Source organism: Onthophagus taurus, chromosome 1 (genome assembly GCF_036711975.1).
Source record: "Onthophagus taurus isolate NC chromosome 1, IU_Otau_3.0, whole genome shotgun sequence".
Classification (NCBI taxonomy): domain Eukaryota; kingdom Metazoa; phylum Arthropoda; class Insecta; order Coleoptera; family Scarabaeidae; genus Onthophagus; species Onthophagus taurus.
In genome coordinates, this window is record NC_091966.1 from 35,815,415 (window position 1) to 35,832,598 (window position 17,184).

The window sequence follows — 17,184 nt, forward strand, 5'->3', positions numbered from 1 at the left end:
ATTCAAAATCATTTTTACAGTATCCTAATCAAGTTTTTAAGTGTTTTATAACTTATAGATGGCGCTGTTTAATAAATTTTAATTTTTTTAACTACAAAGCTTATTAATTCATAAAAGAATTATTAATGCTTAAAATTACTTTATTCTTATTTAAAAAAATATTTTATTTTATATTTATTTATAATTAAATATAAATTAATAAAATTATTTATAATTTTTATTTGTTATAATTACTAGATGGCGCTGTAATCGATTTTTTGGCATTTTTTAAAGTTTAACCTATAAATTAAACTTTAAAAAAGAGAAATTTTTTTATTTATCTAAAATAATAACAAGAATATAATCACGAAAATGAACAAATTAATAACGTAAGTGAAAATATAATTTTGTTTATTCTTCAGATTTTGACCTTTGTGCTCAAAACACATTTCTCAAATTATTACACAAACATAAACTTATTTGTTTATACTTTATAGGAAATGTATCCGCACATAAATTTTGTGTAATTATACACTTCTGTCAAATGTCATGTAGTGTACGTGGCTCGTTCAACACATTACGTTCCATATAGGTCTATAATAGATAAAAGAACCCACGATGTTGGTGTAGTGGATATTTATTCGTTGGGGGCTCGCCTCTGCGCTAGAAGGTGGTTGGTCGCCGAACGAGGAGGTGTTCGTTGGCTCTGTGACGTTGCATTTCTAGGTTAGGAACGACAAGGTGAGCAAGTTTTCAATGAATTTTAATTTTTTATTTCACCGGTGTTGAATAAACCACTTCTAAACACAAATTAAACCTAGGTTTATATTGTTTAAATAGTGCGTTCATAAAAGAAGTACGATCCCATTTTAATTGATAAAAACGTGGAATTTTGAATGAAAATTTTTTCTGTTTAATTTAATTCATCATTTTAGCGACGATTTAAAATCTTTTCCTGTTACTTTATCAATGATTGCGCAATTTTCTGCTATTTTAAGGTCTCCAGTGAGAGAATGCATTTGAAGTTATAATGAGTCAGTTTAGATTCGTAGGTTTACTTTGATTGGATTTTTTTTATCTTGGAATCCTTAGTAAAGTCTATTTTTGAGTTTTCTTAATTAAGTTTCAATCGGGAAATTGAGAATTTTATTTTTACAAGAATCCAATTAACTGTTCTTGTTTTCACTTTATTTCTTCAATAAATAATTAATTTTTTTATTGTGGTGTTTCTTACACTTTTTAATGTCTATATACAGGTGTTCTACAGTACTATAAACATCTAATAAAGCATTTCGGTTGTATCGAAAACACTTTTTAGACTTTTTTAAGAAATACTTGTAAGTAGCATTTTTTATCTAAGGAGATCCCTATTTATAAACAAGCAATTTAAATATTATTACAAATATCTTCGAAATATTATCGAAGCAGTTTGTTGATAATTTTAATAACATTTGGTATCTACACTAAACAGATTGATTCTTAACATAATGCTAATAATATCTAATTTAATAAACGTGAATTTACGTCATTTCTTATCTTAAAAGTTTTATTTATTTCCTGGATTGTCGTTGTTAAGATTTATAATCTTTAAAAATTAACGCTGCGGCTAATATTATATATTTTAATATATTATTAATAATTAAACATCGATTTGTATTGCTTGTGGACTTCACAAGTTTAGGTTTTTTATGAACAACCTAACTTTATCACCAACAGAAAAACGAGTTGAACGTAAATCAGTTGGACTACCAAAAAATGTCATATATGTATGTTAATTGAGATAAGAAAATTGTATTAGTAAACTTTTCGTTCAGTAGATGATTTTGATTAGCTACAAATGTTTAAATATTTGGCCGAAGTTCAAATAATTGAGATAAGACCTTACCTCCAAAAATACGAAACAATCGTAAATTTAAAGGTTTTGTTTAATAAAATTAATAACAATTATTGCATCATTGTGAACAAGAGAAACAAGAAGGAGAGAATTGATAAAGATTCAATGCTCTCAAAATCTTACAGACCGATCAGTCTTCTCAATGAATTGGATAGGTTTCTTAAAAGACTGCTTTCTTCTACAGCACAACTCATATGCGTTTTGAAGCAGTTGCTCAAATCATTATCTGAGTATAAACATTTTGTAGCACTTTGATAGACGTTTCATGCGTATTCGATAACTTATGCTAGCTTTTTTTGCAATGTCAAAGGAGCTGCAATGCGCAGATTCTACATTAAGTCGTTTCCAACATTACCACTGACAATGAGATCAATGGGGCAATCAGATGCGATGTGTATCAGATGGTACCAAAAGATCTCAATCTGTGGCTGATTTTTTCGAGAAACCTCAAAACATATACAGAGTGTTTCGTTGACTGGGGGAACAAATTTAACCACATTCATGTAAAAAAAAATTAGTAAAAGTCTTCAAATTTTAAAGTTTTATCTTAAATTTTAACACATTTTTCCAAAAATCTTAACCGCTATTTGCAGTAATGTGCTGAAATTTGGTACAGTATAAATCAATGTGATGTAAAATCGTTAGGCAATTTATGAGTTGGATCGGTCCGCGGGAACAATGCTATACAGACTGTTCCTAAACTTTGTTTGCTCAGACTTTTTTATTCTATCATAACTCTACATTTATTTTTGCAGTTTCTAATAGTAAATTTAGTATAGAAACTTTTATTACTGTTAGATAATATTGATAAAAATCGCCGTTTTCGTGTTAAATGCAAAAATGTTGGGTTGAAGTGTAAGTCTTCCTCTACACTTCATTTTTCAGTCGCTCCAGCAAAAAGTTTCATCAGCGTGAATTATCATTTTATTATTACATTTATTGTGATTTGCAATCTTGCATTTTCGAGGAGCAGCGTTTTATTTGGAATACTGGACTACTTGGAATACTACCCTTGTTGCTTTTCCCCTTTTTTTAATTAAACAGTTTTTATAGAATTTGGTTTATGTCTCAACGTTCTGGAGGGTATTTCCCACATTTTTACCTTATATTATATGTTTTTACATAGATCCCTCGTTTGGCTTCATTCCTTTTTTGCAGTATTCTTCTCATATATTTCCTCAAACTTTAATTTCTTCAGTTATGTATCTCCACGTCCTCTTCTGTGATCATCAGGTTGAACGTTTTACATTTAAATCTTCCTACAGTCTGGTTTTCTGATATGAAATTAATTCTTACCATTTCTGATCACAATCATTATGGTGGAGATCAACTCCTGTAGAATTGTAAGCATTATTTGGTCTAAATTTTTTCCTTTTGTCTTTTCACCTTTGGGATTTGATGCGTCAGTCATCTTTATAAGTGCAAATTTATTACTGTAGAATATTCCTTTTTTCATTTTGTTTCGCTGAATTTGCGCTCTGAACCTTAGTCTTCTTTTCATCAATACTTCGCCAAATTTCCTTTTTTGGTCTTCCTTTATAAGCTTTATAAGGTATCTAAAGCATTACTTTGCACCCATTTTTTCTTTTTAGGATCAGTTTTCATCCGTAATTGTCATACTTTCTGAATATCGAATTTTTTTTGTCTTTTGTTCATTGAAGTGGAACTTTCGTTCCCTAAGTTTTTTTTCAAAATCTTCATTAGGACACCTCCTTAGAGATACATTTTCTTCTATTTCTTCTTTTACTATGAATTTTGTCAGATCTTGGAACTTACTCCATGATATGTCAATTTATCAATTAGAATCTTCAGCTGTTCTAAACAACTTTTTGGTTCTTTGGATAATTGGATATAACCTTTTTTGCTATAAAACTTTATTGGTCTTCTACCAACAAACAAGAATCGTCAGTTTTTCTTAGCCTTTAAAGGGAACCATTCTCACCACCACAGAATTTCTTTCTTTTATCCCTGGTAACACATTTTTCATTGATATTTTAAGATTACTGATGTCTGGTGTTGTCCTGATTTCTGCCGTTTTTTGCTCCTAGGCTTTTATTTCTGCCTATATGGCACGGTTGATCTCAACATCACTTTCAGCAGCTTTTGTGCTTTTTTCCTTCAGTTGTTGCCTTCTTACTACTATGCTACCAATTCTCTTTCCATCTATTTCATGCGCATTCTCGTAATAGTAAATTGAGTCATGGGTCCGACAAACTCGTGCATTTATTTACACATTGTTAATAAACTTATCATTTTACCCCCATTATTTTCACATAATTGGAGTGAGAGTGTTAATTTAAGATCGATTGGACTAACATTTTATTTGCGTAAAAGTAAATATTATTTTAAAGTGATAATTATCTTTCTCGTTCAATAAAGTGGTTTTAGGTGTGTGTATGTTAGAATAATAATTTAAACTTATTAGTAAATGTAAACATTACTACTAATGTATACATTTACGATAGCGTTCAGTAAAAGCATACTTCAAATAATAGATACTTTACCAGCAAATTTAATGTACGTATCAACTGTTGAGGGCTAGTAAAAAAGTGCATTTGGTCAATTGAACATTTTATTTCAATAAAGGATTTTAATCATCATTTTATTATTCATTATCATTTTATTAGTAACTGACATTTTACAACTTTTTATAAATAATAACTAAGCTTCTCTTGGCATGTATTAAAAATAAAACCAAATCAAATATTTACCCTTTATATGGTGTCCATCAAATTCCTTTTCAACACCTGCTTTAAACATTTCTAAAAATAAAAAAGAAAGAATCTGATTGAATGACATTTCGATGTTTTTATTTATTATTACTACAAGCCAAGAATTTATTTATTAATGTTTGTTATTTATTAACCATCATGTCGTTATCATTATGTGATGATCTATTTCATCGACAAAATGTAATTGAAAACTATCTTATCTTAAAATCGCCTTTAAAGTTTCAAAATTATTTTTCACTTTGCGTGGGTTCCTCGACGATGTGTTATTTGTTTCGATTTAAAAACAAGATAATTAGGTATAAACCGATTCATGGGATTTTGAATGAATCATCTAGTCCAAATTCCTTTCGCAGAACAAGTTGTTTATTTTATGATAATATGAAAAACAACAAATAATAACAAAAAACTATTTGATAAATTTATCTTTATTTAAGTGTAATTTTATTCATTCATCGACGTCAATAAAGTCTTTTTTTTAATTGTTTATAAGTAATTGCAATATTTCTTTTTTACTCAGTTTACAATAGTTGATTTGCGTCATAGTTTGAAACATGCAATGCGATAATGCAATAGTATTAAGATTGTTTTGCGTTTGCATTTTTTTAAATGCTGAGTTAGCAACTATTATGCGCTATTTTATGTTTGCTTCATGAAAAATTGCTATAAAATTTTAATTTACTTTTAAGCTGTGTTTGCAGAAAACTTTCATCTTTTAAATGGATTGTAAAAGAATTTATTTTATAGAGAGGTGGATTTAAATTTATTGAAGTTATAAACATTTCGTGATGTGCCATAAAATGTAATCATTTCGAGTTTAATTCAATATTTGTCTCTTGATGTTTTATGTTTTGCAATAAATTTTTAATTCCAATTGATCGAATGTTTTTGTTGAAATCGTTTTTAATCTTATCTCAAATATTATTTTAAAACGACAGTTATTGACCTCCGTTTGAACGTCAAAATCTGGGTTTTAATAATTTTTAAAATTGAAAGGTGTGTCTATTTTGAATGTTATCATTGTATCAAGTTTTTTTTATGTAGTATAAACGATAGATAAACTTAAACTGGCTTGGTTTTATCAAAACCGAATTCCACTTTGAACAATGTTCAATTGCCACTCCTTATTTTGTTTTATAATTAAAATGTTCAAAGGTTAATAAAAAATATTCCAGATACTAATTTATATCTTTATCGCTTTATAAATTTATTATGTTTTCGTTAAAAACCGTTTGGGAATGTTAAAGTTATTTTTTACAAATTATCATCAATTATACTGAAAAATATTTTTTAATTTTTTCTTTTTCCATTACGTAAAACTTATATCCATTCACTTCGACTTTTCAAGGCACTCTCAATCTCAATAAACCCCATTATGAAACGTTTCGGTACTTATATTGCTGGCGGCGATAAAAAGGTGTTCATATATAGAGCGGTTCTGCGTAAAGAAAAACTATCAGTTCGCGCGTGTCTATCGATTCGTTAACGGTGTCCGTTTTGCGATTATAAACGTGTTGTTGCACAGGTGTGTTTGTGACATTATATTCTAGTTGAAAAGGTCAGTGTCACGCCACGATTGTAATTAAGAACGTATTTTTATTTTGGGCAACGATTACTTAAGTGATTTGAATTCCTTGAATGAAAGAAATACTTATTTTGTTATGATAATGTTTAGATATCTACTATACATCTACTAATATCTACTATACATCTACCCTGAACATATTTGGCTTAAAATTTCATTTTTTTATAGTATCTATTAAATAATTGTTTCAAATTTTGTATAAAAAATTGAAGATTCCTTAAAATTGATTCAGTTGATAAAAAAGGGTTTGATCAATTTCAATAGTTTTGGTGAGATTTATATGAAGTTATTTAAGACAAAGTTAAATTTCTTGTTCAAAATTAAGGTTCAGGAGTTTCATAAAGTATGTTCGGTTTGAATGAAGTTGTATACAATTCAATTGAATAAATATAAATTAGTGATTAAAATTCTAAGATTCCTTGAAGTTTGTTAAAGTTAGTCAGGATGGAATGAAGTTTGTTGAGCTACAGTTATACCACTAGTTAGAAATTAAAGTTATATTAACTTTGATGAAGTAAATTTGGGATCATTGAAAATTCTTTGGTGAATTATGTGATTTAGTTATATAATGATAAAGTTTTTTAGAGAAATGTTTATAAATTAAGGTTATAAAGAAGGTTTCTTTCGTTTCATAGAAGTTTCATTAAACTTAACTCAGTAAATACAAATTATTGATTAAAATTCCAAAATTCCTTGAAGTTTATTAAACTTGGTTGGGATGGAATGAAGTTTTTTGGGCAACAGTTAAACCACTGGTTAGAAATTAAAGTTATAATTAACTTTAATGAAGTGAATTTGGAATCATTGAAGAGTCTTTTTGTATTACGTGATTTAATTATATTATGATGAAGTTTTTTAGAGAAATCTTTAAAAATTAAGGTTATAAAGAAGTTTCATAAGGTTTATTCCGTTTCATAGAAGTTTCATAAAACTTAATTCAATAAATACAAATTATTGATTAAAATTCTAAGATTCCTTGAAGTTTCTAAATTTTGGTTAGGATTGAATGAAGTTTTTTGAGTTATAATTAAACCTCTAATTAGAAATTAAGGTTGGATTTGACCAAAGCATTTCTTGTTAAAAATTAAAGTTAAGAAGTTTCATAAACTTTGTTGGGTTTCATTGAAGTTTTATAAATTTAATTCTACAAATATGAATTATTGATTGAAATTTTCAGGATTCGTTAAACTTTCTTGGACTTACAATTAGTTAGGTTGGAATGAAGTTTTTCCAATAACAACCAATAACTTTTAGTTTGAAATTAAGGTTATAATTAAGTTTCATGAAGTGGATTTAGAAACTAATGTTCAGATGAAGTTATTAAATTATTTTCTAATTCTTTTTTGGAATTGATTAATTTTCTTTAACGATTGAATATAGCTGAAGTTGATGTTGTATTTAGTGCGTACAAATTAAGTGTTTGATGAATTTTAATGGATTTGATTATATTATGATGAAGTTTTTAAGGTAAATGCCGAAAAATTAAGATATAAAGAAGTTTCATAAAATTCGATTGAATAAATATTACTCATTAAAATTTTAGGATGTCTTTGTTTAAGTTTCTTGGATTTCCTTAGGTTTGAATGAAGTTTCTTAGATTTGCTTAGGTTTGGATGAAGTTTTTACAGTTAATTCACTAGTTAAAAGTGAAGGTTATAACTATAAAAAGTTTTTTGTGTAAGTATTAAACTTCATCGATCCAAATTGCATTTAATTAGGTTGCTTAGGTTTTGATGACGTTTTTGAGTTAATATTAAATATTTTAATGAAAATCAATATTTCGTTGAAGTTGCTTTGTGTGGTAACTCCTAGTTATTCCTTGGTTAAACTTTGAGGTTGTATTGAAGAATCCAAAAGCTATCAATTAAAAATTTATGTTTCGATGAAGTTTTTTATTATAGTCAAATTCTTGATTGATTCATATTAGCCTTAAGATTTTCCGGTTAATGTTAAATTATTGTTTCAATGAAGTTTTTATCTATTAGTGTTAGAAATTCTGTGTTAAAAATTAAGATTTTGATGAAGTTTTATGGAGTGCAGTATTAATTTCTTAGGTTCATAATATATTTTGGTTTATATTATCAGTTTTCAGCAACACTTAGATCTTCAGAAAGTTTCATATATTTTGTATGACTTTAAAGATGTTTCTTTACTCATTAGTCTCATTACTAATGTTTCAATTACAATTGCAGGCTGTGATAAAGTTTCTGTGATGAAGATTTTTAAGTTAGCGTCAACTTCAAAGTCAACCCTAAAATTGTGATCAAATTTTATTCATTGCGTTTAGTTTTGTTGAAGTTTCTTTATTTAATTGTTTAGTACTGATAAGTATTGTCCATTTTTCATTCTTTTTTCTAGTAATTATTTTTCCAACTCTTTCTTGTACTTGCTTATATGCAAGTTTATCGCCAGCCTTTTGGAGCTTCATACACAGTATTGTATAAGTTTCGTTTTTTTTATTTTAGATTCGATCTCGTCATTCCGCTATATGTCTTTTGTGCTTATTTTCCTTTTATGTATGATAATTTTACGTAATCATACTCTTGACTCATTCCACGTTGAACATATTTAGATCATAATAAGATCCTGGTGAGTTGTATTATGGTCGTCGCGAGGTTTGTACAATAGTATTGGCAAAAGTGTTGTGTAACAAATCCAAGAGGTGGAAGTTCTGTTTACTTGAGTAGCAAAAGTTATAGAGTTGTGTGCAATAATTTGAAATCTAACTCTCTTTTCATTGATTGTATGGATCGTCAGTATTTAGACATCAGTCCTATTTTATTGCTATATATAGTTCCATAATGATGCATAAAGTCATTTTTATACCAATAATACATAAATCTATCTGTGCTTTTCCTAGGGATCATTAATGCAATAATACTCACCTCTAACAACATACAAAATAGACGTGAGCTACATTCTGCTGTATTTTCACAGCATAATCGTGAGATATCGTCGTTTACTAAATATATCAAAACATAAAATTTTGCCTTTACGATCGGTTTTACAACATCACATTAATCTGATATAAAATGCCAATACCACGTTATGAAATAAATGGGAAAATACTTTTTTTAAAATGTTTTTTAATAACGTCATAGAAAATATAAACCACTCCGTGTAAACTAAAACACAATGATTACCTAATGGATTGGTTTTTACGTTTCAAACATTAAATCTAATCATTGTTTGTGGTTACGTTAAATCCCATTGACGTTTTATAGCTGTTTTTTATAAGATAGCAACAAAAATGAAAAAAAAAATGACGATGACAATTGAATAAATTTATCAACCGTTTATTTATAAACTGGTTGAATCTCATAAATATTAAACGTTATGTTAAAAAGTATAAAAAAAGCAAAATACTCGAAGAAACATTTTTAATAACCTTTAAAACCTTGAACTTAACTTTAAAAAACAAATTTTATTTTCCGAATAAACGGAAACAACACTATTTTTTTAACTTTTTTTTTTCTTTCTAGTAAATAATTTAAAATGCCTGTAGCATCGGAAAAAGAACCACTCATAGGAGTAATAGATGCTGGTACAAGAACAGTAAAATTCTGCGTATTTCGTAGTCGACATACAAAGGAATTAACCGATCATGCCGTTGATATAATGCCAGTATCAACATCGCGGGAGGGTTGGCACGAAGAAGATCCAATGGAAATCTTAGCAGGAATCAGACATTGCATAGGCGATGTCCTTCAAAAGCTTCCATCATTAGGTTACAAAGTATCCGATATTTGCACGATCGGAATTACGAATCAACGAGAAACGACCGTCGTTTGGGATCGAACCACCGGACAACCTTTGTACAACGCGATCGTTTGGAATGATATCCGAACTGATGCAACAGTTGATAAAATATTAGCTAAATTACCGGATAATAACAAAAATCATTTTAAACCTTTATGTGGATTGCCGGTTTCGCCGTATTTTAGCGCTTTTAAATTGAAATGGTTGATGGATAATGTACCGAACGTTAGAAAAGCTTGTAAAGCGAAGAAATGTTTATTTGGAACGGTGGATACGTGGATTTTATGGAATTTAACAGGAGGTCCAAATGGTGGTATTCACATGACTGATGTAACGAATGCTTCACGGACATTCCTTATGAACATTGAAACGTTACATTGGGATCCTTTATTATTACGGACTTTTTCTATCAGTTCGGATATTTTACCGGAAATTAGAAGTAGTTCGGAAATATATGGAAAAATCAAATTTAATAATAGTCCACTTAATGGTATACCAATCTCAGGAGTAAGTATTCATTAAATAAAAACATTTTATTTTGCGACGTTAAATATGATATCGTCATAAAGATGGATTAAGAAATAATAAATATATTTTTGAAGTATGATTGAATTTGCTAATCATTTTACTAAAAAACAGATTGTCTTTAAAACTATCTAATTTTTTTAAAGTAATATTTGTTTTTAATTTAATTTTTTATGCTAGATTCTAGGTAATCAACAATCAGCGTTAGTTGGACAAAATTGCTTAAAAGAAGGTTTAGCCAAAAATACTTATCGAAGTGGTTGTTTCCTTTTATATAATACAGGCCCAAATGTAAGTTATTTTATCTTCTTTATTATTCTATTTATTTTTATATGTATCATTTTCTTAGAGAGTTCAATCAACGCATGGTTTAGTTACAACAGTAGCTTATCAATTTGGTGATAAACCACCCGTATATGCCTTAGAAGGTAGTGTTGCTGTGGCTGGAGCTGCAATGAATTGGCTTAGAGACAACATGGGATTAATTAATGATGTTACGGAGGACACAGAATCGCTAGCACAAGAAGTTTTTAATACTGGAGATGTTTATTTTGTCCCTGCTTTCAATGGATTGTATGCCCCTTATTGGCGAAAAGATGCTCGAGGGTGTGTAAGTTTCAATGTTTAAGAATCTTTAATTTTTTTCTCAATAATGCAAAATCAATAATTAAAATTATTACTTTTTTATTTTTATATAACATCAGTGTTTGCAATTAAGATTGTGTTTGTTTTCTTAAAGATCATTAAAACAATACTAATATTAAATTATTGCGAAAATTTAAAAGCCATTTTTACAGGATTATCTGTGGTTTAACGGCGTTTACAACGAAAAAGCACATAATAAGAGCCGCACTTGAAGCAGTTTGTTTCCAAACGAGGGATATTTTAGAAGCTATGAACAAAGATTGTGGCATTCCGCTTGCAAAGTTACACGTTGATGGTCGAATGACAACTAATAATTTGCTTATGCAGTTACAAGTAATAAAATCATTCGAGTTTTTTGTAAAATAATTAAATAATTTTTATTTTTATAGGCTGATATAATTGGAATTCCAGTTTTTAGAGCACAATCACAAGATATAACGGCATTAGGTGTTGCGATGGCGGCCGGTTACGCTTCAGGAATTGAAGTGTGGGATTTAGAAGAACAAGATAGAGAAACCGTTCCGAAAGATACGTTTTTACCAACAACAACAGAAGATGGTAAGATAATTTAGGTTAATAATAAATATTTTTCTATAAAATTTTATTTATTTATTTGTATAATTTGAGAAGAACACCCATAAAGGTCTCAATTAATTTCCTATATTTTGTAGACCCCTCAATTAATTATTTGACCATTGTTTAAAAAGAAAGCAAAAAAAAAATTTGTTTAAAAATTTTCGTTATAGAAAGAAAAATAACATTAACAAAAATCAAATAAAATTTAAACCAGAATTTTTTGGAGCTTATTAAAACATTGTTTGAGGTTTTAGATGCTATGTTGCAACCTTCTTCAGAAACAAGTTCAAAAATCATTTTTAAACAAAACTAGACTTTGAGATAAGGTCTCTTATCAATCCCTATATGAAAAGAGATTGCGAAAAACTTTAGAAGTTCAGTTCCCTCAGTTCTGTTACCATATTTGTTTATCTCCAACAAAATTGATTTAATAAATTCATCAATCACAAACCTGTAACAGAACTACACCGGTATTGTAAATTCATTCATGCGATTGTCTGTTATGCCATAATCATCAAAAACGGAACGATTTTGCATCGTATTATCAGACTATTTGGGCACATTATTATCATCTTCGTCATCAGAATAATGATTCTCTCAATCTTGTGCGATTTTGACAATAGCCATTTCTTCCAATCTTCATCGTTATTTAGCAAACGTCTTTCAAAACTTGTGTTAAGATATATTTATTACTAAAGCCAAGTAAGGTGATATAATGTGCTTAGCCATACACATCAATTGTTCAAAAAATGCCATTTCCTGTTATGTGTTACGAACTCGTAAATAAATAACAGTATGCTAATAGTACCATATTAGTGTAGCCAGATGTGAAAATCTTCAGAATAGGTTAATCTTTAATTTTAATCATATTTTGCACTACTCACTCATTCAATTGTGAGTGCGAGTGCGCGGGGGATTATTCTCAGGATTATTGCCATAGTTACAACGCTCTCATTGGCTAAGAACTGGATCTAGCAAAAGATGGTAAAAGTGGCCCTAACTTAAGTTTTATCTCAACTAATATTGTTTCAGGACAACTATAATAAAATGTTTGGATATTTATTAAACATATCAACTGAATTGTCGTTTTCTTGCCAGCGCGTTACTCCAAACTTGTTTCTCTTAACACCAGTACATGGTGTTTTTTTTATTGTCATTAATATCTTTGTTGACTTTTTTATAATTAAATGTGAATTTCTTTCTAAAACGTGAGTCATTTTTAAGGTATATTACATTTAGGTGTCTATATCTGTGGTATTTACTTGATAACAATAAATAAAGAGAGTAAAGAAAAAAGAATAGAAAAAGAGTTCTTTAAGTTAAAAACTTTTTCTTCTTATTCTTATTGGAGATCTGTCGATCTGTTAATTCTGAAGTTATTACCTTTGGAACATTTCCTAAGATATAAATACGAAGGCATTCGCGGCAGTTGTTAATTAAACTAACACTATCACTAGAACTTTCGGGTTGAACCGTGCGTTTTTTGAAAAAATGTTTCAAATCAAGAAACACGAGAGGAAGATCCGACTAAGGAAGATCCAACAATCTGCAGTCGCAGAGCATTGCCACAAAGGAGGACACAGCATAGAGTTCGACAAAAACAAAGTGCTAGCAAGAAACGGACATTATTTCCAAAGATTGACGAGAGAGGCGATAGAGATTCATCGACATGGGAATAACATGAATAGAGAAGATGCTTGGGTTGGGGTCAACTTAGTTGACAATTAGACAATTAGTTATTAATAACCTTTTCATATATTTATTGTCAAATTTTAATCGAATTCGTCACTTCGAACTTGTTTCTGAAGAAAGTTGCAAAATGGCATCCGAATCGTCAAACATTTTTTCAAAAAACGCACGGCTTAACCCGAAAGTTTCTAGGTCTAGTGTTAGTTCTAGTTTTAGTTTACTTTTCTAAGATGTCGAATGCCAGCTGTCTCGCCATATCTTTGAGGTTCTCCCAGCTGGTCTTAAGCTTGGGGGGTTGTTTGCAAGCTGATTTTTGGAAATCTGTTGTTGTCCATTGTTTCTTCAGCAACTTCCCTATCTCACTATGTCTGGAACGTTCCATTTATCTCTAATATTCGATTTTCTTGCTCTGTCATTCTTGTTTTTCCCATTATTGATCTCAAGTCTTCTACTCTCACTTCTATTCCGTATGTCATTATTGGTCTTATACATGTCTTATATATTCCAATTTTGCTATCTATTCGTATTGGATTTGCGAATATCTGCGGATCTGCGGTTACTTTGTTAATTTGGTTTTTGAAGTCTTTCACTGGATCATGGGCGCTTGATATGTGTATACTTAAATAGTTAAATTGCATGACTTGTTCAATTGACTTATCATCGATTACGAGTTTACATCTGACCGGATCTTTTGTAGTAGTCATAGACTTGCTCTTATCAACGGAAATAGCAATCTTGAATTTGTGGGTTATTTGTAAGAAGTGTCATCGACATAACACACCATGCTAACACTATTGGAGCCCATCACATATCCCATATTTAAAGATGTTATTTCCTCTATGATTTTATCCATTAGGAGATTAAACAGAAACGGCCCCTATATAATACTCGTTTTTTGTCCTTTCCTAAATATTGGAAGGCTAATACTGTTCTGCCATTCCTTTCGTACTTTTATCATAAAGAATTTTATTAAATATTTCTTCAATTTTTATACCAACTTGTGGCCTCCGTACTTTAAAAACTTTTTTATATTATCATTTCCACAAGACTTTCAGTTTTTTAAATTTGTAACTTTAGCTTCAACATCTTTTTTAAAGATTGTAGTGATTGTATTGGCACGGTCTTGGTTTGAACAAACTTGTTTTTCCATTTTCTCAACTTTTTCACGCCTTCCTTTGCCTTTATACATGTCATAAATCATATCACATGTAAAGCCGGATTTATATTTGTCTGACGTGTTGTGACGTGATGCGCTCTGACGTAATGGTTAGTGTTCACATTTATATGTTGTGTTCTGACGCACTCAGCATTCCGCTATGTTCCCTTATCCTGGAGAGAAGTAAAGGTAGTCTTCATCCCTAAACCTGGGAGGAGAGATTACACTGACCCAAAATCATATAGACCAATCAGTCTTTCCTCATTCGTCGGGAAAGCGCTTGAAAGGCGATGTGAAAGATATATAAAGAGAAACGACACTGGAAAGGCTGCATAGTCTCTCCTAATATAGCAAGGGACTAATTGATGTGTGGCTTACAGTTTGCTATAAGAAAGCATTCATTACATCTGCAAATTACAAAATTATCCATAGTTTACTCTCATGTGCTCAAGTAAGGTATATATAAATTCTACAGGATGTATTTCTTCTTCTTGGGAAAGATTGTATAATTTGAAAGTTGAGATGTAAATTTACCAAATTTCTTCATCATCAGTAAAAAAATAAGCTGGTATGACGTCATCAAGCGAGCGGTATTCACTTTGCAAATTGAAGCCGTATTTCCCTCAAGAACTGTAATTCAAGGCATAATTGGTTCCATTCATGTACAGTTAATCGCTGTAATCTAACTTTGTTTGTGAGCAGACAGTCAACGCTGAATAAATAACTACCACAAGTCTTGTTATTTTCCCCATTTCGTTTCTAATTTATTCCAAAGTTGTGTTCCTTGGTTGATAAATTCGACTATGAAAGGAAATTAGTACGTTTATTGCTCCAATTATGACACTGCAAATACAAATTTAAGCCTCTTGCAACTGCAGACTTATATTCTTGTTTATATCTCTGCCCAGAAAAGTGATTGAAATTTGCTATTCATTTGGCAGAGGTGGATCGGAGATTTTATCCCCACTGAATTAATGAATAAATATATAAGATTTAATTATAACTATAATAAATGTTTTTTTTTTTGGTTTAGAACGTGATGCAAGATATAAAAAATGGAAAATGGCTGTTCAAAGATCACTGGGTTGGGCTACAAGTAAAAAATCCCCCGACATGACAGGTACTATAATAAACAATGAACATCTACATGCGCATTTGTAAATAATTATTTGTTTTTTATTTTATTATTTTGTTTTTGTAATTTTTTGTTGTTAAGAGTTTATTTTACAGTGTTTATTGTGTTATCTTGTATTTTTTTAGATGATTTTGTTGCTTTAAATTGTTTGTTTAAAATATTTGTTGTTAATAATTGAAATATTTTCTTTTTTCCCTTTAGATGAAAGATACAGGTTACTCTCTAGCATACCTGCAAGTTTATATTTAATTTCAAGTTTTGGACTACTACTGTTGTCAAAAAAGATGATGTTTGTCGAAGCGTGACATAGATAGCATTGCGTTAATGCTTATGTAATTTATAACATTAAGTGAAATGTATTTTTAATATATATTCGATAGGTTTATATAATGCGATGAGTGCTTTAGTCTTGTGTATGAATTTATTAATTTATTTTTAAAGAATTAATAAGTACAAGAGGAAAATAATAGAAAAAAGGCTTCATACGTTTATATAATCACAATTTAAAATATTATTACATGAGGTTATTTTTTTCCTTTTGTGATATTATCTCTTTTTATGTCCCCAATTAATTGTGACAAAAAACGCCCAGACAAATTGAAATGTACAAATAATACTTTTGATCATCTTCCTTTTTATTATTATAATTAATTGTTTTGGTGACATTTTATTACACTTTATTTATAATTATTATTTAATAATTGTGTATATTGTATAATAGATTAAATGTTAGATTTTCATTTTTTTAATAATTAAAAATTTTGTAAAAAATTGATTTTCAGAAGTAATTTATTATTTTTCATACATAAGTGTTACATAGTAAATATTTATATGGATAAAAAACATAGATTACTCATCAACTGTTATGTACAGACTTTGGTATATCTTCCTGAGGAAATTATATAATATATACAAGTTGTTTTCTTTTTGTTTGTATTTTAACTTAACCAGACTTACAATCTAATTAGTAAATTAATTCCGGTTTGATTGTGGCGTTCGCATCGTCATCAACAAATCCAACGGAAAATTAAAAACGGAGGCAGAGAGACACGCCTTTGTCTTAAAAAAGAAACAATTTACGGTACAATACACAAATATACATCATCAGATCTACACGAACGAACCAAGTAGTGTCGAATCAGCCTTTTTTATTTATATATTCGTTTATATATTTTTTAGTCACATACGCTACGAATTATGTAGTTTTCAATAACAAGTAGGTATACGATATGTAAATAGTTCTAAAGCGCATATTTAAATATTGCAATAATTTACCCAATAACGGTCCTTACGGCCTAAAAAGTACGACGTGGAGGAGGAGCTAGAGAAAAACAACTCGATTTTTAAATAGTTTTTTTAAATTTCATTTAAAACCCGTTCTAATAATGAAGTACGATTTATAGAAATCATTTCTTTTTTTGTACTAGTACTCTGTTTTTTTTTTCTTTATCTACTACCATCAATCGTTCATTTTTCTATTTTTTTTTTAATTCCATTTTTTTTTGGACCACG

General features: G+C 29.3%; 1 protein-coding gene across 3 annotated transcripts; it reads left to right on the forward strand.

Moving 5' to 3' along the window:
* The first annotated feature begins 630 nt into the window (after positions 1 to 630).
* LOC111425752 (glycerol kinase 3-like) lies at positions 631 to 16,067 on the forward strand. Of its 3 annotated transcripts, none has more exons than XM_023059983.2 (8): positions 631 to 720; positions 9,670 to 10,453; positions 10,652 to 10,762; positions 10,821 to 11,077; positions 11,269 to 11,449; positions 11,506 to 11,674; positions 15,571 to 15,657; positions 15,874 to 16,067. In XM_023059983.2, exons 2-8 carry the CDS (start codon positions 9,683 to 9,685, stop codon positions 15,975 to 15,977), a joined length of 1,680 nt encoding a protein of 559 aa, XP_022915751.1. In that variant the 5' UTR covers positions 631 to 720; positions 9,670 to 9,682; the 3' UTR covers positions 15,978 to 16,067. The 3 variants fall into 3 exon arrangements, with proteins under 3 accessions (XP_022915751.1, XP_071057011.1, XP_022915752.1); XM_071200910.1 differs by lacking the exon at positions 631 to 720 and adding an exon at positions 6,062 to 6,127; XM_023059984.2 differs by lacking the exon at positions 631 to 720 and adding an exon at positions 6,071 to 6,160.
* Positions 16,068 to 17,184: the final 1,117 nt, after the last annotated feature.